The sequence below is a fragment of the Pseudophryne corroboree genome, chromosome 1 (genome assembly GCF_028390025.1).
Source record: "Pseudophryne corroboree isolate aPseCor3 chromosome 1, aPseCor3.hap2, whole genome shotgun sequence".
Taxonomy (NCBI): Eukaryota; Metazoa; Chordata; class Amphibia; order Anura; family Myobatrachidae; genus Pseudophryne; species Pseudophryne corroboree.
Window position 1 is genome coordinate 731,955,563 of NC_086444.1, and position 25,804 is coordinate 731,981,366.

The 25,804-nt window shown below is 46.5% G+C and overlaps 1 protein-coding gene across 1 annotated transcript in view; it reads left to right on the plus strand.

The window, feature by feature from the left end:
* LOC135047596 (interleukin-31 receptor subunit alpha-like) overlaps nt 1-25,804 on the plus strand; it is a 172,001-nt gene that overhangs the window by 66,953 nt on the left and 79,244 nt on the right. The window contains exons 6-7 of the mRNA XM_063955467.1: nt 4,472-4,561; nt 5,465-5,620. Of these exons, the coding sequence (XP_063811537.1) occupies nt 4,472-4,561; nt 5,465-5,620 (246 nt within the window). The remainder of the gene's footprint in view (nt 1-4,471; nt 4,562-5,464; nt 5,621-25,804) is intronic.

Here is a 25,804-nt window from a genome sequence, read left to right on the forward strand (position 1 = left end):
GCCCCCTGCTGCAGCAGGTCCTGTCTGAGCGGCAGAGGCCATGGGTCCTCTGAGATCATTTCTTGGAGTTCTGGGTACCAAGCTCTTCTTGGCCAACCCGGAACAATGAGTATAGTTCTTACTCCTCTCCTTCTTATTATTCTCATTACCCTGGGTAAGAGAGGCAGAGAAGGGAACACATACACCGACTGGTACACCCACGGTGTTACCAGAGCATCCACAGCTATCGCCTGAGGGTCCCTTGACCTGGCGCAATATCTTTGTAGCTTTTTGTTGAGGCGGGACGCCATCATGTCCCCCTGTGGCCTTTCCCAACGGTGTACAATCATTTGGAAGACTTCTGGATGAAGTCCCCACTCTCCCGGGTGGAGGTCGTGTCTTCTGAGAAAGTCTGCTTCTCAGTTGTCCACTCCGGGAATGAACACTGCTGACAGTGCTAACATATGATTTTCCGCCCATCGAAAAATCCTTGTGGCTTCTGCCATCGCCATCCTGCTTCTTGTGCCGCCCTGTCGGTTTACATGAGCGACCGCCGTGATGTTGTCTGACTGGATCAGCACCGGCCGGTGTTGAAGAAGGGGTCTAGCCTGACTTAGGGCATTGTAAATGGCCCTTAGTTCCAGAATATTTATGTGTAGGGAAGTCTCCTGACTTTTCCATAGCCTTGGAAGTTTCTTCCCTGTGTGACTGCCCCCCCAGCCTCGAAGGCTGGCATCCGTGGTCACCAGGACCCAGTCCTGTATGCCGAATCTGCGGCCCCCTAGAAGATGAGCACTCTGCAGCCACCACAACAGCGACACCCTGGCCCTTGGAGACAGGGTTATCCGCCGATGCATCTGAAGATGCGACCCGGACCACTTGTCCAACAGATCCCACTGGAAGATCCTTGCATGGGACCTGGCGAATGGAATTCCTTCGTAAGAAGCTACCATCTTTCCCAGGGCTCGCGTGCATTGATGCACCGACACCTGTATTTGTATTAGGAGGTCTCTGTCTAGAGACGACAACTCCTTGGACTTCTCCTCCGGGAGAAACCCTTTTTATCCTGTTCTGTGTCCAGAACCATACCCAGGAACAGTAGACGCGTCGTAGGAACCAGCTGCGACTTTGGAATATTCAGAATCCAGCCGTGCTGTTGTAGCACTTCCCGAGATAGTGCTACTCCGACGAACAACTGCTCCCTGGACCTCGCCTTTATAAGGAGATCGTCCAAGTACGGGATAATTATTTCGGCCATTACCTTGGTAAATACCTCGGTGCCGGGGACAGACCAACGGCAACGTCTGGAATTGGTAATGACAATCCTGTACCACAATTTTGAGGTACTCCTGGTGAAGAGGGTAAATAGGGACATGCAGGTAAGCATCCTTGATGTCAAGTGATACCATGAAATTCTCCAGGCTTGCAATAATCGCCCTGAGCGATTCCATTTTGAACTTGAACCTTCGTATATAAGTGTTCAAGGATTTCAATTTTAGAATGGGTCTCACTGAACCGTCTGGTTTCGGTACCACAACATTTTGGAATAGTAACCCCGGCCTTGTTGAAGGAGGGGTACCTTGATTTCACCTGCTGGAAGTACAGCTTGTGAATTGCCGCCAGTACTACCTTTCTCCGAGGGCAGCAGGCAAGGCTGATGTAAGGTAACGGCGAGGGGGAGTCGCCTCGAACTCCAGCCTGTATCCCTGTGATACTACTTGCAGAACCTAGGGATCCACCTGTGGGCAAGCCCACTGGTCCCTGAAGTTCCCGAGACGCGCCCCCACCGCACCTGTCTCCACCTGTGGAGCCCCAGCGTCATGCGGTGGACTCAGAGGAAGCGGGGGAAGATTTTTGATCCTGGGAACTGGCTGTCTGGTGCAGCTTTTTCCTTCTTCCCTTGTCTCTGTGCAGAAAGGAAGCACCTTTGACCCGCTTGCTTTTCTGAAGCCGAAAGGACTGTACCTGAAAATACGGTGCTTTCGTAGGCTGTGAGGAAACCTGAGGTAAAAAAAAAATTTCCCAGCTGTTGCTGTGGATACGAGGTCCCAGAGACCATCCCCAAACAATTCCTCACCCTTATAAGGCAGAATCTCCATGTGCCTTTTAAAGGCAGCATCACCTGTCCACTGCCGGGTTTCTAATACCCTCCTGGCAGAATGGACATTGCATTAATTCTGGATGCCAGCCGGCAAATATCCCTCTGTGCATCCTTCATATATAACACGACGTCTTTAATATGCTCTATGTTAGCAAAATATTATCCCTGTCTAGGGTATTAATATTATCTGACAGGGTATCAGACCACGCTGCAGCAGCACTATTTATGCTGAGGCAATTGCAGGTCTCAGTATAGAACCTGAGTGTGTATATACAGACTTCAGGATAGCCTCCTGCTTTTTATCAGCAGGCTCCTTTAAGGTGGCCGTATCCTAAGACGGCAGTGCCACCTTTTTTGACAAACGTGTGAGCGCCTTATCCACCCTAGGGGATATCTCCCAACGTGACCTATCCTCTGGCGGGACAGGGTACGCCATCAGTAACTTTTTAGAAATGACCATTTTTTTATCGGGGGAACCCACGCTTCTTTACACACTTCATTCACTCATCTGATGGGGGAACAAAACACTGGCTGCTTTTTCTCCCCAAAAATAAAACCCCTTTTATGTGGTACTTGGGTTCATGTCAGAAATGTGTAACACATTTTTCATTGCCGAGATCATGTAACGGATGTTCCTAGTGGATTGTGTATATATATCTCAACCTCGTCGACACTGGAGTCAGACTCCGTGTCGACATCTGTGTCTGCCATCTGAGGTAACGGGCGTTTTTTGAGCCCCTGATGGCCTTTGAGACGCCTGGGCAGGCGCGGGCTGAGAAGCCGGCTGTCCCACAGCTGTTACGTCATCCAGCCTTTTATGTAAGAAGTTGACATTGTCGGTTAATACCTTCCACCTATCCATCCACTCTGGTGTCGGCCCCACAGGGGGCGACATCCCATTTATCGGCCTCTGCTCCGCCTCCACGTAACCTTCCTCATCCAACAAGTCGACACAGCCGTACCGACACACCGCACACACACAGGGAATGCTCTGACTGAGGACAGGACCCCACAAAGTCCTTTGGGGGGACAGAGAGAGAGTATGCCAGCACACACCAGAGCGCTATATAATGCAGGGATTAACACTATAACTGAGTGATTTTTCCCCCAATGGCTGCTTGTATACATATATTGTGCATAAATTTAGTGCCCCCCCTCTCTTTTTAACCCTTTGAGCCTGAAAACTACAGGGGAGAGCCTGGGGAGCTGTCTTCCAGCTGCACTGTGAAGAAAAAATGGCGCCAGTGTGCTGAGGGAGATAGCCCCGCCCCTTTTTCGGCGGACTTTTCTCCCGCTTTTTTATGGATTCTGGCAGGGGTAATTTATCACATATATAGCCCTGGGACTATATATTGTGATGATTTGCCAGCCAAGGTGTCTTATATTGCCCTCAGGGCGCCCCCCCCCCAGCGCCCTGCACCCATCAGTGACCGGAGTGTGAGGTGTGCATGAGGAGCAATGGCGCACAGCTGCAGTGCTGTGCGCTACCTTGTTGAAGACAGAAGTCTTCTGCCGCCGATTTTCCGGAACACTTCTTGCTTCTGGCTCTGTAAGGGGGCCGGCGGCGCGGCTCCGGGAACGAACACCAAGGTCGGGTCCTGCGGTCGATCCCTCTGGAGCTAATGGTGTCCAGTAGCCTAAGCAGCCCAAACTACCACCTGTTAGGTAGGTTCGCTTCTTCTCCCCTTAGTCCCTCGCTGCAGTGAGTCTGTTGCCAGCAGATCTCACTGTAAAATAAAAAACCTAAATATACTTTCTTTCTAGGAGCTCAGGAGAGCCCCTAGTGTGCATCCAGCTCAGCCGGGCACAAGATTCTAACTGAGGTCTGGAGGAGGGTCATAGTGGGAGGAGCCAGTGCACACCAGGTAGTCCTAAAGCTTTCTTTAGTTGTGCCCAGTCTCCTGCGGAGCCGCTATTCCCCATGGTCCTTACGGAGTCCCAGCATCCACTTAGGACGTCAGAGAAATATTATATTCCAAGGTCTTCTGGCTTATGAGGGAACAATAACACATTGGTCTGGAGTTGCAGGTGGTTAGTTAGTACAGTATGTGGGAAAAAAAGACACATTCCATTGTCCTTTATCCATACTGCTTACATTTGGCTTCACACAAGCAATCAAAAATATTTGAAAGGCGCTCGTCTAACATCTAGTAATGATATGTGAGAGACGGTACAAATACTGTAGGCTGAAATGTGATAAGAGTCACATAACAGTTATTAACTCATACTAATACAGAAAACAAGCATGATACAGTAAACCGTATTTGCTCAAATATAGCGTTATCTATTTTCGAAAAGTGTATTTAAAGTACCTGATTGTGTAGTAGTAGTAGTAGTCATAATTATCATCCTCTGAAATATTTTAATTAGTTGTTCTTTTGTTTCCTACAGGTTCTTTCTACCCAATGCAGTGTTACCGAATTAGCATTCACAAACTTAATCAAACTCAAAGTACTGTGGGAACAGCATATTATTTCAAGCGTATGTTTCATGTAATTGATCTACCTACCTGCTCCTGTAACTTTTTTTGTTTTTGCACCTATAGTATGTTCTGTAGTTAACATCTCTACACTTTCCTATTCTATACTTCATTCATGACATCATTTTTCACAGCACCATCAACATGTCTTCATTCTTTTTTTTAAGCACTGTTAAAGCATCTTAAGCCTTTACTTCCTTTAGGAATTTAAAAGTAGTTTTCTAGCACTTAAAGTCAAAACATAGACTCACTGGCGTCACAAGAGGGGTGCGGCCTGCACCCGGGTGTCACCCGTCGAAGGTTGACACCAAAGTGCTGGCTCCCTGCTCAGTGACAGGAGCCGGGTGCTGCACTGTAACATTGCATGCAGCAACTCGGCTCCTGTCACCCTGCAGAAGCCAGCACTGCAGGCACGCCAGTCTCCAGGGGCAGCCCCTATCTCCCCCACCCCCCTAGAGCCAAAAACGAGGATCTGGACGCTTAGCCATGCCCCTCCCATGAAGCCACAACCCTTTTGTGGCCGCTCCGGGTGCACTATAGGTTAGTGACGCCCCTGCATAGACTGTCACTTGCTGCTGATATCAAATAGCCTAACATCTATAACTACTTGCAGCAGTGTTATTGGTCATTCTCAGTACATTTCTATTACTTAGGGAAGTGAAAGGCAATCACTCAGTCCCTTACTGTTTGATGTCTATGCACTGCTTCTTTCCAAAGTGATGCATTACAGAGACTTGATTTTTAAAGGTACCATTTTGGTTCAGTACAAGACAGTTATCAGTAAGTTTCTGTAATTTTTTAATTCAGTAATACACCAGACGTACACAAATTTTCGTTAGTGGTTTATTTTATTTCTGTATATTAAATATGAATAATGCATTAAAATCTGCATTATTGTTCGTCAGCTTTATTGACTGTAGGGCCAGGAAACCTGTCAGTGGTGAATGTCACTGCCCACTCCGTCCTCCTGAAATGGGATGCATTTGATCTTTGTGAATGTCAACAGCTTCTAAAAAACTGGGTTATTTTCCTCACAGACCATAAGACAAATGTCTCAAGAGGTGAGTGACTATATTTCTTCATTTGCATACTGATTCAGTTAATTAGGTGGCGTATTGAAGTTGATGCACTCTCCAGTTCTGGTACATTTTATTAAATATAGGAATCAGATTAATGATTTTCCTAATAGTTTTTAAAATGTACAGTAACACAAAAGACAATGTAAACCCTATAGATTGTAAATCTGCAAGCAGGGGCCTCTTAGCTCTTTGTCTGTTTATTATTAGCCAGTCTTGTTCTATTACTGTTTTGTTCCCAATTGTACAATGCAATGAAATATGCTAATAAATAAATAAATAGGCTAATAAGGATGTGGCAAATGCACAGAACATATATATTGAATTTTATAAAGTAGTTGCACATTCTACAACATTAAAATAATAGTTTTATTCTTAAAAATAAAATTGACCAGATAATACGCCTTGAAAGCACCAAATTCATGTATAATGATTTTGTGACACTGACATATTTATTTGACCTGCTACAAGTTTTTAACTGTCTCCTAAAATATCACTAACATGCCATATTTTACTTACACTAGAGAGAATACAACAATTTCCATGGGCTGACAGATATCAAGAGTCTTTTTAGTATTATGAGAACATTTAAAATGGAATCTAGAACTTCTCTACTATTATTATTATTATTATTATTATTATTATTATTATTATCATCATCAGTATTTACATTGTGCTAGCATATTTGTATTAGCGTCATAGATTTATACCACTCTAGGTCCATGGTGTCAAAATATTGATTTTATGCCTCATTGTCTCCTGATTTTCTATCAATAAGCACTTCATACTACCCACTTTCCTAATAAGTTCCTACTGTATACAAACCATTAAATATGGCTCCCACCAGGTGGTAATTTAAGAAACCAACAGACTACCCTGTATACAATTGCTTAATATCTTAACAGTTACATTCTTCCAGGGGCGGATTAGCCATAGGGCTCACCAGGAAGATTCCTGGTAGGCTGACGTGTCTGTGGGGCCTGTTTTGTGTGTTGTCAAGTGGCCCCATCACCCACATGACAGGCAGCCCACCCATTCAGTACACTGCATTGTCCCCATTCATTCTGTTATACCATCTGTGCAGTACAGCAACTCTGCCATCCAGTGATGCTGCCTTGGCTACATAGTATGTTATGCCCCTTGTGCTGTCTATAGGGGTATATTCAATTGAAGTTGAAAACTGCCGTCTGTCGAAAAGACGGCAGTTTTCGACTTTTTAAGGTCGAATCCTGATTAGACATATTCAATATTTTCCTAAATTTTTCGACAAGTCGATAAATTCGACTTGTCGAAAAGCACCTGGATCGGCGGAATAGCTGCCGATCCACGTGTTTATGTCGAAAACGGGGCCAAATCCGACAGGTTTTGGCCCCCTTTTCAACCATCTCAGTCCGACATCAAAATTATGTCGGAATGAGATGTGGACCTAGAGGAGGCGAGGGGAGGGGGGGGGTTCGCAGGGAGACGGAGGACAGCCGGCGGGCATACAGGGAGATCAGCGCTACAGTAGCGCTGCAGCTGGATGTCACTCAGCCGCCCGACCTCACGGCAGCTTCCACCCAGCTCCAGCACGCTGCTGGAGCCGGGTGGAAGCTGCCTTGAGGTCGGGCGGCTGAGTGATATCCTGCTGCAGCGCTACTGTAGCGCTGATCTTCCCTGTATGCCCGCCATCTGTCCCCCCGCGGCTCGCCCCCCTTCTCCTGAAAAAGTCGAATTAAGATGGGATTGAATAGGGGTTGTCGGATCCATTCCGCCAAATACATGTCGTAATGGATCCGACTTTAATTGAATATACCCCTTTGTCAGGCCACTTCTACACAATAGTACAGGATCACTTTTAGTTCCCAATCCGCCCCTGGTCTCAGACACAACTGCAGCAAAAGACACAAGGAAGGATGCAATTTCCTACAATCAGGCCCTATGAGGAGGGACTCTGTCCCCCTCAACAAACTCCAACCTCTCATCAGATCGAACCCCCATTAGGGCTGCTTCTGTAAATTTCCCAGGCTGGTTTTCCATCCCAATCCGCCCCTGCATTCTTCATTATATATAACCCAGGCAATATAAATTATGTAGTAGCTGATGAGAGCTTCTCCAAATGCATAATGGAAAAACATTACACTTAAACATTATATAAATAGAGTTGCAGATGTGTCCACTCCACATACATCTTTTGTTATATCCCGCCATGAATGGCACGGATTTGCATGCCATAGACTTAGAGATTTAGCCACACCTTGTGATTTTTCTTAATTTGCTTCTTTAATATGTTACTTTATACAGTACAAATTCTATTATGGCAAACAAAAATTTTAAAATCCATCCACTCACTACTCATGAAAAGCAGCTTAGCCGTGTTTTGCATGTTGTGCCAAACTGAGCAAAATAGCAAAGATGTAAGTAGACACATCTGTGTGTGTATATATATATATATATATATATATATTAGAGATGAGCGGGTTCGGTTTCTTTGAATCCGAACCCGCACGAACTTCACTTTTTTTTTCACGGGTCCGAGCGACTCGGATCTTCCCGCCTTGCTCGGTTAACCCGAGCGCGCCCGAACGTCATCATGACGCTGTCGGATTCTCGCGAGACTCGGATTCTATATAAGGAGCCGCGCGTCGCCGCCATTTTCACACGTGCATTGAGATTGATAGGGAGAGGACGTGGCTGGCGTCCTCTCCATTAGAATAGATTAGAAGAGAGAGAGAGAGAGAGAGAGATTGTGCAGACAGAGTTTACCACAGTGACCAGTGCAGTTGTTGTTAAGTTAACTTTTATTTAATATATCCGTTCTCTGCTATATCCGTTCTCTGCCTGAAAAAAACGATACACAGCAGTCACACAGTGTGACTCAGTCTGTGTGCACTCAGCTCAGCCCAGTGTGCTGCACATCAATGTATAAAAGCTTATAATAATTGTGGGGGAGACTGGGGAGCACTGCAGGTTGTTATAGCAGGAGCCAGGAGTACATAATATTATATTAATTTAAAATTAAACAGTGCACACTTTTGCTGCAGGAGTGCCACTGCCAGTGTGACTAGTGGTGACCAGTGCCTGACCACCAGTATAGTAGTATATTGTTGTATACTATCTCTTTATCAACCAGTCTATATTAGCAGCAGACACAGTACAGTGCGGTAGTTCACGGCTGTGGCTACCTCTGTGTCGGCAGTCGGCACTCGGCAGGCAGTCCGTCCATCCATAATTGTATAATTATATACCACCTAACCGTGGTATTTTTTTTTCTTTCTTTATACCGTCGTCATAGTCATACTAGTTGTTACGAGTATACTACTATCTCTTTATCAACCAGTGTACAGTGCGGTAGTTCACGGCTGTGGCTACCTCTGTGTCGGCAGTCGGCAGGCAGTCCGTCCGTCCATCCATAATTGTATTATAATATATACCACCTAACCGTGGTTTTTTTTTCATTCTTTATACCGTCATAGTGTCATACTAGTTGTTACGAGTATACTACTATCTCTTTATCAACCAGTGTACAGTGCGGTAGTTCACGGCTGTGGCTACCTCTGTGTCGGCAGTCGGCAGGCAGTCCGTCCATCCATAATTGTATTATAATATATACCACCTAACCGTGGTTTTTTTTTCATTCTTTATACCGTCATAGTCAGTCATACTAGTTGTTACGAGTATACTACTATCTCTTTATCAACCAGTGTACAGTGCGGTAGTTCACGGCTGTGGCTACCTCTGTGTCGGCACTCGGCAGGCAGTCCGTCCATCCATAATTGTATTATAATATATACCACCTAACCGTGGTTTTTTTTTCATTCTTTATACCGTCATAGTGTCATACTAGTTGTTACGAGTATACTACTATCTCTTTATCAACCAGTGTACAGTGCGGTAGTTCACGGCTGTGGCTACCTCTGTGTCGGCAGTCGGCAGGCAGTCCGTCCATCCATAATTGTATTATAATATATACCACCTAACCGTGGTTTTTTTTTCATTCTTTATACCGTCATAGTGTCATACTAGTTGTTACGAGTATACTACTATCTCTTTATCAACCAGTGTACAGTGCGGTAGTTCACGGCTGTGGCTACCTCTGTGTCGGAACTCGGCAGGCAGTCCGTCCATCCATAATTGTATTATTATAATATATACCACCTAACCGTGGTTTTTTTTTCATTCTTTATACCGTCATAGTGTCATACTAGTTGTTACGAGTATACTACTATCTCTTTATCAACCAGTGTACAGTGCGGTAGTTCACGGCTGTGGCTACCTCTGAGTCGGCAGTCGGCAGGCAGTCCGTCCATCCATAATTGTATTATAATATATACCACCTAACCGTGGTTTTTTTTTCATTCTTTATACCGTCGTCATACTAGTTGTTACGAGTATACTACTATCTCTTTATCAACCAGTGTACAGTGCGGTAGTTCACGGCTGTGGCTACCTCTGTGTCGGAACTCGGCAGGCAGTCCGTCCATCCATAATTGTATTACAATATATACCACCTAACCGTGGTTTTTTTTTCATTCTTTATACCGTCATAGTCAGTCATACTAGTTGTTACGAGTATACTACTATCTCTTTATCAACCAGTGTACAGTGCGGTAGTTCACGGCTGTGGCTACCTCTGTGTCGGAACTCGGCAGGCAGTCCGTCCATCCATAATTGTATTATTATAATATATACCACCTAACCGTGGTTTTTTTTTCATTCTTTATACCGTCGTCATACTAGTTGTTACGAGTATACTACTATCTCTTTATCAACCAGTGTACAGTGCGGTAGTTCACGGCTGTGGCTACCTCTGTGTCGGCAGTCGGCAGGCAGTCCGTCCATCCATAATTGTATTATAATATATACCACCTAACCGTGGTTTTTTTTTCATTCTTTATACCGTCATAGTCAGTCATACTAGTTGTTACGAGTATACTACTATCTCTTTATCAACCAGTGTACAGTGCGGTAGTTCACGGCTGTGGCTACCTCTGTGTCGGCACTCGGCAGGCAGTCCGTCCAACCATAATTGTATTATAATATATACCACCTAACCGTGGTTTTTTTTTCATTCTTTATACCGTCGTCATACTAGTTGTTACGAGTATACTACTATCTCTTTATCAACCAGTGTACAGTGCGGTAGTTCACGGCTGTGGCTACCTCTGTGTCGGCACTCGGCAGGCAGTCCGTCCATCCATAATTGTATTATATACCACCTAACCGTGGTTTTTTTATACCACCTAACCGTGGCAGTCCGTCCATAATTGTATACTAGTATCCAATCCATCCATCTCCATTGTTTACCTGAGGTGCCTTTTAGTTCTGCCTATAAAATATGGAGAACAAAAAAGTTGAGGTTCCAAAATTAGGGAAAGATCAAGATCCACTTCCACCTCGTGCTGAAGCTGCTGCCACTAGTCATGGCCGAGACGATGAAATGCCAGCAACGTCGTCTGCCAAGGCCGATGCCCAATGTCATAGTACAGAGCATGTCAAATCCAAAACACCAAATATCAGAAAAAAAAGGACTCCAAAACCTAAAATAAAATTGTCGGAGGAGAAGCGTAAACTTGCCAATATGCCATTTACCACACGGAGTGGCAAGGAACGGCTGAGGCCCTGGCCTATGTTCATGGCTAGTGGTTCAGCTTCACATGAGGATGGAAGCACTCAGCCTCTCGCTAGAAAACTGAAAAGACTCAAGCTGGCAAAAGCACCGCAAAGAACTGTGCGTTCTTTGAAATCCCAAATCCACAAGGAGAGTCCAATTGTGTCGTTTGCGATGCCTGACCTTCCCAACACTGGACGTGAAGAGCATGCGCCTTCCACTATTTGCATGCCCCCTGCAAGTGCTGGAAGGAGCACCCGCAGTCCAGTTCCTGATAGTCAGATTGAAGATGTCAGTGTTGAAGTACACCAGGATGAGGAGGATATGGGTGTTGCTGGCGCTGGGGAGGAAATTGACCAGGAGGATTCTGATGGTGAGGTGGTTTGTTTAAGTCAGGCACCCGGGGAGACACCTGTTGTCCGTGGGAGGAATATGGCCGTTGACATGCCAGGTGAAAATACCAAAAAAATCAGCTCTTCGGTGTGGAGGTATTTCACCAGAAATGCGGACAACAGGTGTCAAGCCGTGTGTTCCCTTTGTCAAGCTGTAATAAGTAGGGGTAAGGACGTTAACCACCTCGGAACATCCTCCCTTATACGTCACCTGCAGCGCATTCATAATAAGTCAGTGACAAGTTCAAAAACTTTGGGTGACAGCGGAAGCAGTCCACTGACCAGTAAATCCCTTCCTCTTGTAACCAAGCTCACGCAAACCACCCCACCAACTCCCTCAGTGTCAATTTCCTCCTTCCCCAGGAATGCCAATAGTCCTGCAGGCCATGTCACTGGCAAGTCTGACGAGTCCTCTCCTGCCTGGGATTCCTCCGATGCATCCTTGCGTGTAACGCCTACTGCTGCTGGCGCTGCTGTTGTTGCCGCTGGGAGTCGATGGTCATCCCAGAGGGGAAGTCGTAAGCCCACTTGTACTACTTCCAGTAAGCAATTGACTGTTCAACAGTCCTTTGCGAGGAAGATGAAATATCACAGCAGTCATCCTACTGCAAAGCGGATAACTGAGTCCTTGACAACTATGTTGGTGTTAGACGTGCGTCCGGTATCCGCCGTTAGTTCACAGGGAACTAGACAATTTATTGAGGCAGTGTGCCCCCGTTACCAAATACCATCTAGGTTCCACTTCTCTAGGCAGGCGATACCGAGAATGTACACGGACGTCAGAAAAAGACTCACCAGTGTCCTAAAAAATGCAGTTGTACCCAATGTCCACTTAACCACGGACATGTGGACAAGTGGAGCAGGGCAGGGTCAGGACTATATGACTGTGACAGCCCACTGGGTAGATGTATGGACTCCCGCCGCAAGAACAGCAGCGGCGGCACCAGTAGCAGCATCTCGCAAACGCCAACTCTTTCCTAGGCAGGCTACGCTTTGTATCACCGCTTTCCAGAATACGCACACAGCTGAAAACCTCTTACGGCAACTGAGGAAGATCATCGCGGAATGGCTTACCCCAATTGGACTCTCCTGTGGATTTGTGGCATCGGACAACGCCAGCAATATTGTGTGTGCATTAAATATGGGCAAATTCCAGCACGTCCCATGTTTTGCACATACCTTGAATTTGGTGGTGCAGAATTTTTTTAAAAACGACAGGGGCGTGCAAGAGATGCTGTCGGTGGCCAGAAAAATTGCGGGACACTTTCGGCGTACAGGCACCACGTACAGAAGACTGGAGCACCACCAAAAACTACTGAACCTGCCCTGCCATCATCTGAAGCAAGAAGTGGTAACGAGGTGGAATTCAACCCTCTATATGCTTCAGAGGTTGGAGGAGCAGCAAAAGGCCATTCAAGCCTATACAATTGAGCACGATATAGGAGATGGAATGCACCTGTCTCAAGTGCAGTGGAGAATGATTTCAACGTTGTGCAAGGTTCTGATGCCCTTTGAACTTGCCACACGTGAAGTCAGTTCAGACACTGCCAGCCTGAGTCAGGTCATTCCCCTCATCAGGCTTTTGCAGAAGAAGCTGGAGGCATTGAAGAAGGAGCTAACACGGAGCGATTCCGCTAGGCATGTGGGACTTGTGGATGCAGCCCTTAATTCGCTTAACAAGGATTCACGGGTGGTCAATCTGTTGAAATCAGAGCACTACATTTTGGCCACCGTGCTCGATCCTAGATTTAAAGCCTACCTTGGATCTCTCTTTCCGGCAGACACAGGTCTGCTGGGGTTGAAAGACCTGCTGGTGACAAAATTGTCAAGTCAAGCGGAACGCGACCTGTCAACATCTCCTCCTTCACATTCTCCCGCAACTGGGGGTGCGAGGAAAAGGCTCAGAATTCCGAGCCCACCCGCTGGCGGTGATGCAGGGCAGTCTGGAGCGACTGCTGATGCTGACATCTGGTCCGGACTGAAGGACCTGACAACGATTACGGACATGTCGTCTACTGTCACTGCATATGATTCTCTCAACATTGATAGAATGGTGGAGGATTATATGAGTGACCGCATCCAAGTAGGCACGTCACACAGTCCGTACTTATACTGGCAGGAAAAAGAGGCAATTTGGAGGCCCTTGCACAAACTGGCTTTATTCTACCTAAGTTGCCCTCCCACAAGTGTGTACTCCGAAAGAGTGTTTAGTGCCGCCGCTCACCTTGTCAGCAATCGGCGTACGAGGTTACATCCAGAAAATGTGGAGAAGATGATGTTCATTAAAATGAATTATAATCAATTCCTCCGCGGAGACATTGACCAGCAGCAATTGCCTCCACAAAGTACACAGGGAGCTGAGATGGTGGATTCCAGTGGGGACGAATTGATAATCTGTGAGGAGGGGGATGTACACGGTGATATATCGGAGGGTGAAGATGAGGTGGACATCTTGCCTCTGTAGAGCCAGTTTGTGCAAGGAGAGATTAATTGCTTCTTTTTTGGGGGGGGGTCCAAACCAACCCGTCATATCAGTCACAGTCGTGTGGCAGACCCTGTCACTGAAATGATGGGTTGGTTAAAGTGTGCATGTCCTGTTTTGTTTATACAACATAAGGGTGGGTGGGAGGGCCCAAGGATAATTCCATCTTGCACCTCTTTTTTCTTTTCTTTTTCTTTGCATCATGTGCTGATTGGGGAGGGTTTTTTGGAAGGGACATCCTGCGTGACACTGCAGTGCCACTCCTAGATGGGCCCGGTGTTTGTGTCGGCCACTAGGGTCGCTAATCTTACTCACACAGTCAGCTACCTCATTGCGCCTCTTTTTTTCTTTGCGTCATGTGCTGTTTGGGGAGGGTTTTTTGGAAGGGCCATCCTGCGTGACACTGCAGTGCCACTCCTAGATGGGCCCGGTGTTTGTGTCGGCCACTAGGGTCGCTAATCTTACTCACACAGCTACCTCATTGCGCCTCTTTTTTTCTTTGCGTCATGTGCTGTTTGGGGAGGGTTTTTTGGAAGGGACATCCTGCGTGACACTGCAGTGCCACTCCTAGATGGGCCCGGTGTTTGTGTCGGCCACTAGGGTCGCTTATCTTACTCACACAGCGACCTCGGTGCAAATTTTAGGACTAAAAATAATATTGTGAGGTGTGAGGTATTCAGAATAGACTGAAAATGAGTGTAAATTATGGTTTTTGAGGTTAATAATACTTTGGGATCAAAATGACCCCCAAATTCTATGATTTAAGCTGTTTTTTAGTGTTTTTGGAAAAAAACACCCGAATCCAAAACACACCCGAATCCGACAAAAATAATTCGGTGAGGTTTTGCCAAAACGCGTTCGAACCCAAAACACAGCCGCGGAACCGAACCCAAAACCAAAACACAAAACCCGAAAAATTTCAGGCGCTCATCTCATATATATATATATATACACTTTGGATTACATCTGTTGAAGGAAAGCGCACCTTTTCTATGCAGGAAGACGGTTGTTCTTCTGTTCTTTCTGTCAACCACTCAAAAGCTGACAAAATTAGTACCACAAATGGGAGGTAGGGCAATTCATGAAACAAGAGGCAAATCTCTATATGGCTAACGGCAAATACATTTTACATCACACCAGAATCCCAAAATGGAGAACACGACGTAAATTATATTTTACACACAACCTGTCCCAGTCTTGGACTTTTCTGCTCCAAATGCCTAATGAATAACTGTAGACCTGAACATTTTGAAATACAATATATACATATAAATAGTGGTGTGAAATTGGGTAGCCTTTATAATTTAAAAAAATAGTATGGAAGTTGAAGACAGAATAGTCAGTAAATCAGTGGAGCCACTTTCAAGTTCACTTTGAACAACATCTGCATTTTTCCAGTTATCCTAACGACAACTGCAGAAAAGTAGAGCTGTGCAGCGGGCATTTTTCGTGTTTTGGTTTTGGATTCGGATCCGCGGTCGTGTTTTGGATTTGGACGCGTTTTGGCAAAACCAGCCTTTCGGGTTTTGGATTTGGATGTGTTTTGGATTCGGGTGATTTTTGGAAAAAAACACAAAAACAGCTAAAGTCATAGAATTTGGGGGTAATTTTGATCCTATAGTATTATTAACTTCAATAACAATAATTTCAACTCATTTCCAGTCTATTCTGAACACCTCACACCTCACAATATTATATTTAATTCTAAAATTTGCACCAAGGTCGCTGGATGACTAAGCTAAGCGACCCAAGTGGGCGGCACAAACACCTGGCCCATCTAGGAGTGGCACTGCAGTGTCAGACAGGATGGCACTTAAAAAAATAGTCCCCAAACAGCACATGATGCAAAGAAAAATAGAGGTGCACCAAGGTCGCTGTATGGCGGTCGCTGGATGTCTAAGCTAAGCGACACAAACACCTGGCCCATCTAGAATTAGACTCCAGTATCATGTGAATTATAAGGCAATATCACTTGAATTATTCGTTATAATCAATGGAATCATTGGTCCAAATCACTGGAAGAAAATGACAAAATCACTAGAATTAAAAGCCAGTATCACAGGAATTATGTGTTCTAATCAATAGTATTATTGGTCCAAATCACTGGAAGAAAATGACAAAATCACTGGAATTAAATGGCAGTAATGTCGGGAATTATATAAAATGGGAGTACCACTGGACATATACGGAAGTGTCAGACAGGATGGCACTTTTAAAAAAAAATAGTCCCCAAACAGCACATGATGCAAAGAAAAGAGAAAAAGAGGTGCACTGACCAGTGATTCTGAGCACTGATGATACTACTGAGCAGCGATACTGAGCACTAATGATACTACTACTGAGCAGCGATACTGAGAACTGACACTGAGCAGCACAAGACACTGAGCACTGACCAGTGATACTGAGCACTGATGATACTACTGAGCAGTGATACTGAGCACTGATGATACTACTGAGCAGTGATACTGAGAACTGACACTGAGCAGCACAAGACACTGAGCACTGACCAGTGATACTGAGCACTGATGATACTACTGAGCAGTGATACTGAGCACTGATGATACTACTGAGCAGTGATACTGAGCACTGATGATACTACTGAGCAGTGATACTGAGCACTGATGATACTACTGAGCAGTGATACTGAGAACTGACACTGAGCAGCACAAGACACTGAGCACTGACCAGTGATACTGAGCACTGATGATACTACTGAGCAGTGATACTGAGCACTGATGATACTACTGAGCAGTGATACTGAGCACTGATGATACTACTGAGCAGTGATACTGAGAACTGACACTGAGCAGCATGATGCAGCACAAGACACTGAGCACTGACCAGTGATACTGAGCACTGATGATACTACTGAGCAGTGATACTGATCACTGAGAACTGATACTGAGAACTGACACTGAGCAGCACGATGCAGCACAAGACACTGAGCACTGACCAGTGATACTGAGCACTGTTGATACTACTGAGCAGTGATACTGATCACTGAGAACTGATACTGATACTGAGAACAGACACTGAGCAGCACGATGCAGCACAAGACACTGTATTAGTGTATTAGTGAGCAGCACAAAAGCACTCTGGAATTGTCACCCCCCAGATACCACTGTGACTGGAATGATGATATTGACCAATGCACAGTCACAGGACACTACTACCACAGCACCCTTTAGCAGCAAGATGCAGCACAAGACACTGTACTAGTATTAGTATTACTGAGCAGCATGATGCAGCACAAGACAATGAGCACTGATACTGAGAACTGACACTGAGAGAACGTAGCCTCTCTACAATGCCCGAGTGAAAATGGTGGCGACGCGCGTCTTTTTATATGGAATCCGAATCCCACGAGAATCCGACAGCGGGATGATGACGTTTTGCCTCGTTCGGGTTTACCAAGTCAGGCGGGAATAACTGGGCCGGGCTCGGAACCGTGTTTTCACACGTGGAGTTCGGTAGGGTTCGGTTCTCGGCGTACCGAACCCGCTCATCTCTACAGAGAAGTGGGAGTTCTCACTCCAGTGCCGATAACACACATAAAGCAAATTCAGCCAGATGGAGCTGCTGACCCTACTAAGGGTGAAATTAGTCTACTTGGTGTATTGAAGGGGATCACCCTCACCTGTGCTGCAAGGTGGCTACTGGACAGCCATTCTTTTTTGCCACACAAAGTTTTCAAGAAAGTACAAGTCAAGGAAATACAGGGCAAAATCTATTAAGGGCTCACACTTGAACGGTGATGAATGGCTAATCACCAAGTAAAGACACACAAGGAAGTAGTGAGCTATGTCCCTCAAGATAAAGTGCTTAAAATTAAGAAACACCTGTACCTCAGAAAGCAATATGTCCTAAAGTAAATGAAAGAAAGTAGAAATGGAAGCCACCTACTTGAGATTTATTTAGACCTAGGTGGTCTGCAAAAAAAAAATCCTTTTGTATCTCTATTAATCCCCACATAGGGTACTAAACAACATTACAAAGCTCCCCTAGTGGTGAGCAGAAATGTGCAACAAAGTCAGTGGTTTGGCCGCCAAACAGCAGTTTGTGTGCCCCATCCAGGACTTTATATGGGTTTAGCTGTGTCTACACAGCTAAGGGGTAAATTTACTAAGGTCCCGATTTTGACCGAGATGCCGTTTTTTCATCAAAGTGTCATCTCGGTAATTTACTAAGCAATAATCACGGCAGTGATGAGGGCATTCGTAGTTTTTTGGAAGTCCAACAAAAAAATTACGAATGAATACACCATCGGTCAAAACGCGGCTGTTTAACTATGAATCTCGGTAATTTACTAAGAAGTGCAAAGCAAAAAAAAACAAACACTGCCGTGAAAAATTACAACTCGTAAAAAAGTGCAAAAAAAAAACAGACCTGCTTTTTTAATCCGTGATTGTATAGGCATGCAGGGATCCATGAGATCCGTGCATGTATATCAGTGGGAAGGGGTGGGAAAGTGGTTATTTTCTTAAAAAAAATTGCGTAGGGTCCCCCCTCCTAAGCATAACCAGCCTCGGGCTCTTTGAGCCGATCCTGGTTGCAGAAATATGGGGAAAAAATTGACAGGGGTTCCCCCATATTTAAGCAACCAGCATCGGGCTCTGCGCCTGGTCCTGGTTCCAAAAATACGGGGGACAAAAAGAGTAGGGGTCCCCTGTATTTTTAAAACCAGCACTGGGCTCCACTAGCTGGACAGATAATGCCACAGCCGGGGGTCACTTTTATATAGTGCCCTGCGGCCGTGGCATCAAAAATCCAACTAGTCACCCCTGGGCGGGGTACCCTGGGGGAGTGGGGACCCCTTCAATCAAGGGGTCCCCCCCCCCCAGCCACCCAAGGGCCAGGGGTGAAGCCCGAGGCTGTCCCCCCCATCCAATTGGCTGCGGATGGGGGGCTGATAGCCTTTTGTGAAAAAAATGAAAAGATATTGTTTTTAGTAGCAGTACTACAAGGCCCAGCAAGCCTCCCCCGCATGCTGGTACTTGGAGAACCACAAGTACCAGCATGCGACGGAAAAACGGGCCCGCTGGTACCTGTAGTACTACTACTAAAAAAATACCCAAAAAAAGACAATACACACACACCTTGAAAGTAAAGTTTTATTACATGCATCCACACAAACATACATACATACTTACCTTATGTTCACACGAGGGTCTGTCCTCTTCTCCAGTAGAATCCATGGGTACCTGTTGAATAAATTCTACTCACCAGATCCAGGGTCCCAGGCTCCTCGTAGCATCCATTTGTAATCCACGTACTTGAATAAAATAAAAAAACGGAGAGCCGAGCCACGCACTGAAAGGGGACCCATGTTTGCACATGGGCCCCCTTTCCCCGAATGCCAGAAACCCACTCTGACTGATGTCTAAGTGGGTTTCTTCAGCCAATCAGGGAGCGCCACGTTGTAGCACCCTCCTGATCGGCTGTGTGCTCCTGTACTGTCTGACAGGCAGCACACGGCAGTGTTACAATGTAGCGCCTATGCGCTCCATTGTAACCAATGGTGGGAACTTTCTGCTCAGCGGTGAGGTCACTTTCGGTCAACCGCAGGGCAGAAAGTTCCCACCATTGGTTACAATGGAGCGCATAGGCGCTACATTGTAACACTGCCGTGTGCCGCCTGTCAGACAGTACAGGAGCACACAGCCGATCAGGAGGGTGCTACAACGTGGCGCTCCCTGATTGGCTGAAGAAACCCACTTAGACATCAGTCAGAGTGGGTTTCTGGCATTCGGGGAAAGGGGGCCCATGTGCAAACATGGGTCCCCTTTCAGTGCGTGGCTCGGCTCTCCGTTTTTTTATTTTATTCAAGTACGTGGATTACAAATGGATGCTACGAGGAGCCTGGGACCCTGGATCTGGTGAGTAGAATTTATTCAACAGGTACCCCATGGATTCTACTGGAGAAGAGGACAGACCCTCGTGTGAACATAAGGTAAGTATGTATGTATGTTTGTGTGGATGCATGTAATAAAACTTTACTTTCAAGGTGTGTGTGTATTGTCTTTTTTTGGGTATTTTTTTAGTAGTAGTACTACAGGTACCAGCGGGCCCGTTTTTCCGCCGCATGCTGGTACTTGTGGTTCTCCAAATACCAGCATGCGGGGGAGGCTTGCTGGGCCTTGTAGTACTGCTACTAAAAACAATATCTTTTCATTTTCACAAAAGGCTATCAGCCCCCCATCCGCAGCCAATTGGATGGGGGGGACAGCCTCGGGCTTCACCCCTGGCCCTTGGGTGGCTGGGGGGGGGGACCCCTTGATTGAAGGGGTCCCCACTCCCCCAGGGTACCCCGCCCAGGGGTGACTAGTTGGATTTTTGATGCCACGGCCGCAGGGCACTATATAAAAGTGACCCCCGGCTGTGGCATTATCTGTCCAGCTAGTGGAGCCCGGTGCTGGTTTTAAAAATACGGGGGACCCCTACTCTTTTTGTCCCCTGTATTTTTGGAACCAGGACCAGGCGCAGAGCCCGATGCTGGTTGCTTAAATATGGGGGAACCCATGTCATTTTCCCCCCCATATTTCTGCAACCAGGATCGGCTCAAAGAGCCCGAGGCTGGTCATGCTTAGGAGGGGGGACCCCACGCAATTTTTTTTTAAGTTTTACAGTGTTTATTTTAAAAAAAATGAACCCCAGCACGGATCACACAGATCCGGCCGAGATTCATTGTGATAAAGTCGGCAGTGTTTTGCTAATCACTGCCGTAAAAAACGGGGAAAAAACACGAATGACATCGACATCGGAACAAATAAAAAATCCGAATACGACAGCTTAGTAAATTAGCCGTAATAAATTCAAAAAGTTGCAGTTTTACACTTTCGATGTCATTCGTGATTGAACTTTGACCTTTTTCCGAAAATTACGAATGTTAGTAAATTTACCCCTAAGTGCCTAATTCAGACCTGAGCGCTCCTCTGCAAGTTTGCAGAGGGCTGTGATCAGATAGCCACTGCCCAGACAGAGTGAAAACACTCCCCATAAAAGTGTGCAAATGCATGCATACGGCGTGCAAAAACTTTGCCAGACAGCGGACATCTGCAAACCCATTTGCATCTCATTCACCATCAAATGTTTTTTCCAGTCTGTGCAGTCTGTGCAGTCTTTCCGTAGCCCAGGACCTACTCCTACAGTGCGATAGAAACAGACTGTTCGGGGCTGGAGCTGATGTCACGCACCCTCCCTGAAAATGCTTGGGTTGGCCTGCGATTTTTATGACACTCCCAGAAAACGGCCAGTTTCCCCCCCTGTATATGTAGATGCAGAATTCTTTCGCTGTTTAACCTTGCGCATGTGCATTGCGATCCGTACGCATGTGCAGTCGATTGATAATCACCCGCTGTACGATTTCGCACAACAGCGATCACGTCTGAATCAGGCCCTAATCCAGTGCTTATGGGTGCTAAAAGGGTGATAATTAATGGGTGACCAAAACAATAGAATTGCTCTGTCAGGCAGCCATTAATTAGCACAGAGCCCAAATCAATTTGGTCTTACCAAATCCTTTGTATGGAAGCAATCTAGCACACCCCACTCATAGTAGCACACCGGGATGTATACAGCAGAGAGTGGCACAATAGTATACACAGAGTCCGTGTGACTGACAGGCTTAAGGCATTTATCCGGCTTTTAATTCAGCAACTTCCTCAGACCGACAGACATTTTATCTGACACTGCAGATATCACAGGCATACACTGTGTATTGGCTGTGATATTGGCACTCCACCCACATGGAGGAGACATTTACCCATTCCCTCCCATGTGAAGGAACAGGGTAAATGTCCGTTGGCATACACTGTCTGATGTGGCCAACATGACACTTTTAAAATATTGAATCGGAGGGACATGCTGGACATTGGAGGGACATGCAGCATGTCTCACCAATTAATATTACCAGACCAACTGCCTGCCTACACGCTGCAATTATCTGGCTGATCCACTGATATCAAGTAGATCGGACAGATAATTATAGCATTTATGCCCAGCATATGCACTAGTTAAAGTCGCATCCTAGTGCCTCTGCTCTGATACACTATAGTGCAGTGATATAGTGCAATGTATGGGGACACACAGAGGAGCATGTAGCTCAGGGATGGGGAACCTTCGGCCCTCCAGCTGTTGTTGAACTACACATACCAGCATGCCTTGCTACAGTTTTGCTATTTGGCCATGCTAAAACTTATTGACCTGATTGGCTGCCGGTCCACTTCATCACTGCGCTACATTCCTTCTCAGTGTCGGCTCCTCCTCCCGTCCCTATAGCCAGGGCAGCGCATTGCAGGGGGCTCTGTGGCCGGGTCCTGTCTGGGTCCTCTCGCCGGCTCCTCACAGCCGGGATCTTGTAACCACCGCAGCTCCCTGCTCAGTGACACAGACGCCGGCCTCCAGACCTCTCCTGCTGCCCTGTGGTTACATGGCACCAGTGCCCCACAGGTGTGTCCCCGCCAGATTGGAGCAGCAGCCAAAGACTGAGGGGCTGCTCAGGATGCTGCTGTCAGTGTGTTTAGGAGCTGCTGTCGGTGTACAGGGCCAGGAGCAGAGTGCAGCAACCACAGGTCAGTGTTCCCATGCCTGCCCCCATTCCACCGACGCGAACCTATCCCAGTGTCTCCCTCTCCAGCCTAGTGTCTCCCACCATCTTACTGCCCCCCTACATCCCAGTGTCTCCCAAGCTGCCAGCTCAGTCTCATCCTCCCCAAACAGCCTACTTCCCCATCTAACTTGCCCCCAACCTAGTACATCCCAGCCAGTCCAGTGACTGTGTCCTCCCCCTCAGTCATCCTATTGTCCCCGATCTCCAACCAGCCCACTGACCCTAGCATAGGAAAAGTGTTGTACTGTCCACCGGTGTCTGAAATAAATGGATTGTTTTAATATATAGCATTTTGTCACTGAATTCGTACATTATTTAGTTAGAAAAGATGCACAGGTAGATGATCCATGGTGTGCAATGATAAGGTGGACAGAACATTAACTGAAATAAATAGAACTATAAAAAGTCATCTCATGCAGCTACTTCCTTTGATAAAATCCAGGACAGAAGAAATGTGTAAGAGGGATTTTTTTTATATTTATTTCAGTTACTGCTCTCTACACCTTATTGAAGCCAGCAAGGGTGTAGCTACCATGGGTGTACGGAATGCAGTTACTATAGGGCCTGGACTGCTTCTGGGGCCAGTGACGTGTGGTGAGGTCATAGGCTGGGGAGGCACTGATTAAGATTGATATATATATATATATATATCAATCTATCTATCTCAATCAGTGCTATACCCAGCCCAGCGGCCCCCTTTTCTCACCTGTGCATTCGGACAGTGTAGGCACTGCTGCTGGCTGGGAGGGCGGAGGAAGGAGAGGGAAGAGCGCTAGCCTCCGCCGCTTCCCACCTCTATCGCCTTCAGGGCCACAGTTCCTCGTTCCACCGCTACTGTAGCCAGGAGCCCGGGACAGCTCCAACGCCAGTCACCGCCGGGACCCGCAGCCACTTCCGCCCAGTGCGCCACCACGTATAGGTGATTGGACAGCGGATCCAGCACTGAATCCGCTGTCCAATCACAGCTGCTTCGCTGACATGGGGGTGGTGTCCCTGTCAGCGAGGCATTTGTTTAAGTGCCACTTTCAGCATTTTTTTTAATGGACTTTTAAAGCCCAGTGCTTAGCGCCCCCCCCCCCCCCCCCCCCCACCCTGCTCTATCCCGTTCCCATTGTCTACGGGAGTAATAGCAGTAATACTGATAGCAGTAATACTAATTTAAGGAGTTAAAATGATTAGAATAAAGTAAAAAAGATACTTATGACACAGAATTTGTGTCATAAGTATCTTCTTTGTATTATTTTAATAATTAATCACAGGGGAGGCACTGTCTTTCCTAACTGCACGTCCCTGTCCGGGGCCCGCCTTCCCCCTGCACCCAGTCACAGTCACTGAAGAGTAAAGTCCTCTTCCATCTGTCATATCAAACAGCAGAGGCTCCTGCTTGCCTGCCCTCCTCCCTCCAGCCAAACACACTGCTGAGAGGTCCCCACTCCATGGGGTATATATACTAAGATTCGTGTTTTTGCCGTTTTGAAGGGTGTTTGAACTCGAATGGTATCGGGTGCATTTTACTGCAACTTTTTGAATCCTGATACGATCATTCACTAAGCTGCCGAGTTTTGCACATTCGTTTTTTCCGATGTCGATGTGATTCGTAATATCAGGCAGTGTTTTACGGGAGTGATGAGTAAAACACTGCCTGACAAAACACAAGGAATCCCGGCCGGATCTGTGAGATCCGTGCAGGGCTTCATTGTGTACCTTAAAAAGTTGATTAAAGTCTTAAAAAATCTGAAAAAAATTACGTGTGGTCCCCCCTCCTAAGCACAACCAGCCTCGGGCTCTTTGAGCCGGTCCTGGTTGAAAAAATATGGGGGGAAAAATGACAGGGGTTCCCCCATATTTAATCAACCAGCACCGGGCTCTGCGCCTGGTCCTGGTTCCAAAAATACGGGGGACAAAAAGCGTAGGGGTCCCCCGTATTTTTGAAACCAGCACCGGGCTCCACTAGCCGGGTACATAATGCCACAGCCGGGGGACACTTTTATAGTGGTCCCTGCGGCCCTGGCATTACATACCCAACTAGTCACCCCTGGCCAGGGGTACCCTGGAGGAGTGGGAACCCCTTAAATCAAGGGGTCCCCCCCTCCAGCCACCCAAGGGCGAAGGGGGGCTGATAGCCTTTTGAAAAAATTTTAATATTGTTTTTAGTAGCACTACAAGTACTACAAGTCCCAGCAAGCCTCCCCCGCAAGCTGGTACTTGGAGAACCACAAGTACCAGCATGCGGTGGAAAACTGGGCCCGCTGGTACCTGTAGTACTACTACTAAAAAAATACCCCCCAAAAAATAGGACACACACACCGTGAAAGTATAATTTTATTACATACATGCACACCTCCAAACATACATACTTACCTATGTTCACACGAGGCTCTGTCCTCTTGTCGCCTATGCGCTCCATTGTATCCAATGGTGGGAACTTTGCGGTCAGCGGTGAGGTTACTTTCGGTCAACCGCTGACCGCAAAGTTCCCACCATTGGATACAATGGAGCGCATAGGCGCTACATTGTATCTCTGCCGTGTGCAGCCTGACAGACACTACAGGAGCATACAGCCAATCAGGAGAGTGCCACGACGTGGCGCTCCCTGATTGGCTGAAGGGACCCTCTTTGACAGGAGTCACAGAGCCCGGTGCTGGTTGATTAAATATGGGGGAACCCCTGTCATTTTTTCCCCCATATTTTTTCAACCAGGACCGGCTCAAAGAGTCCGAGGCTGGTTATGCTTAGGAGGGGGGACCCCACGCAATTTTTTTTTTCAGTTTTTACACTAAACACACCCTTTCCCACAGATAACCATGCACAGATCTCACTGATCCGTGCATAGTTATCCAAACTCGACTGGAAAAAGCAGGTTTATTTTTTGGCAGCTTTTTTTAACTAATCGAAAAAAAATAGACCTGCACTTGAGCACTCAGAGACTAACACCCAAATACGAATGAATAGTGAATGCCCGTATTGTATGAAATAACAGCCGCGTTTGACCGATGGTCTATTCATTAGTATTTCAGAACTTTGCCAATCAAACCATTACGAGTAGACCAGACACTGCCGAGTTTTCTGCTTAGTGAATTCCCGGATTGGGACTTAG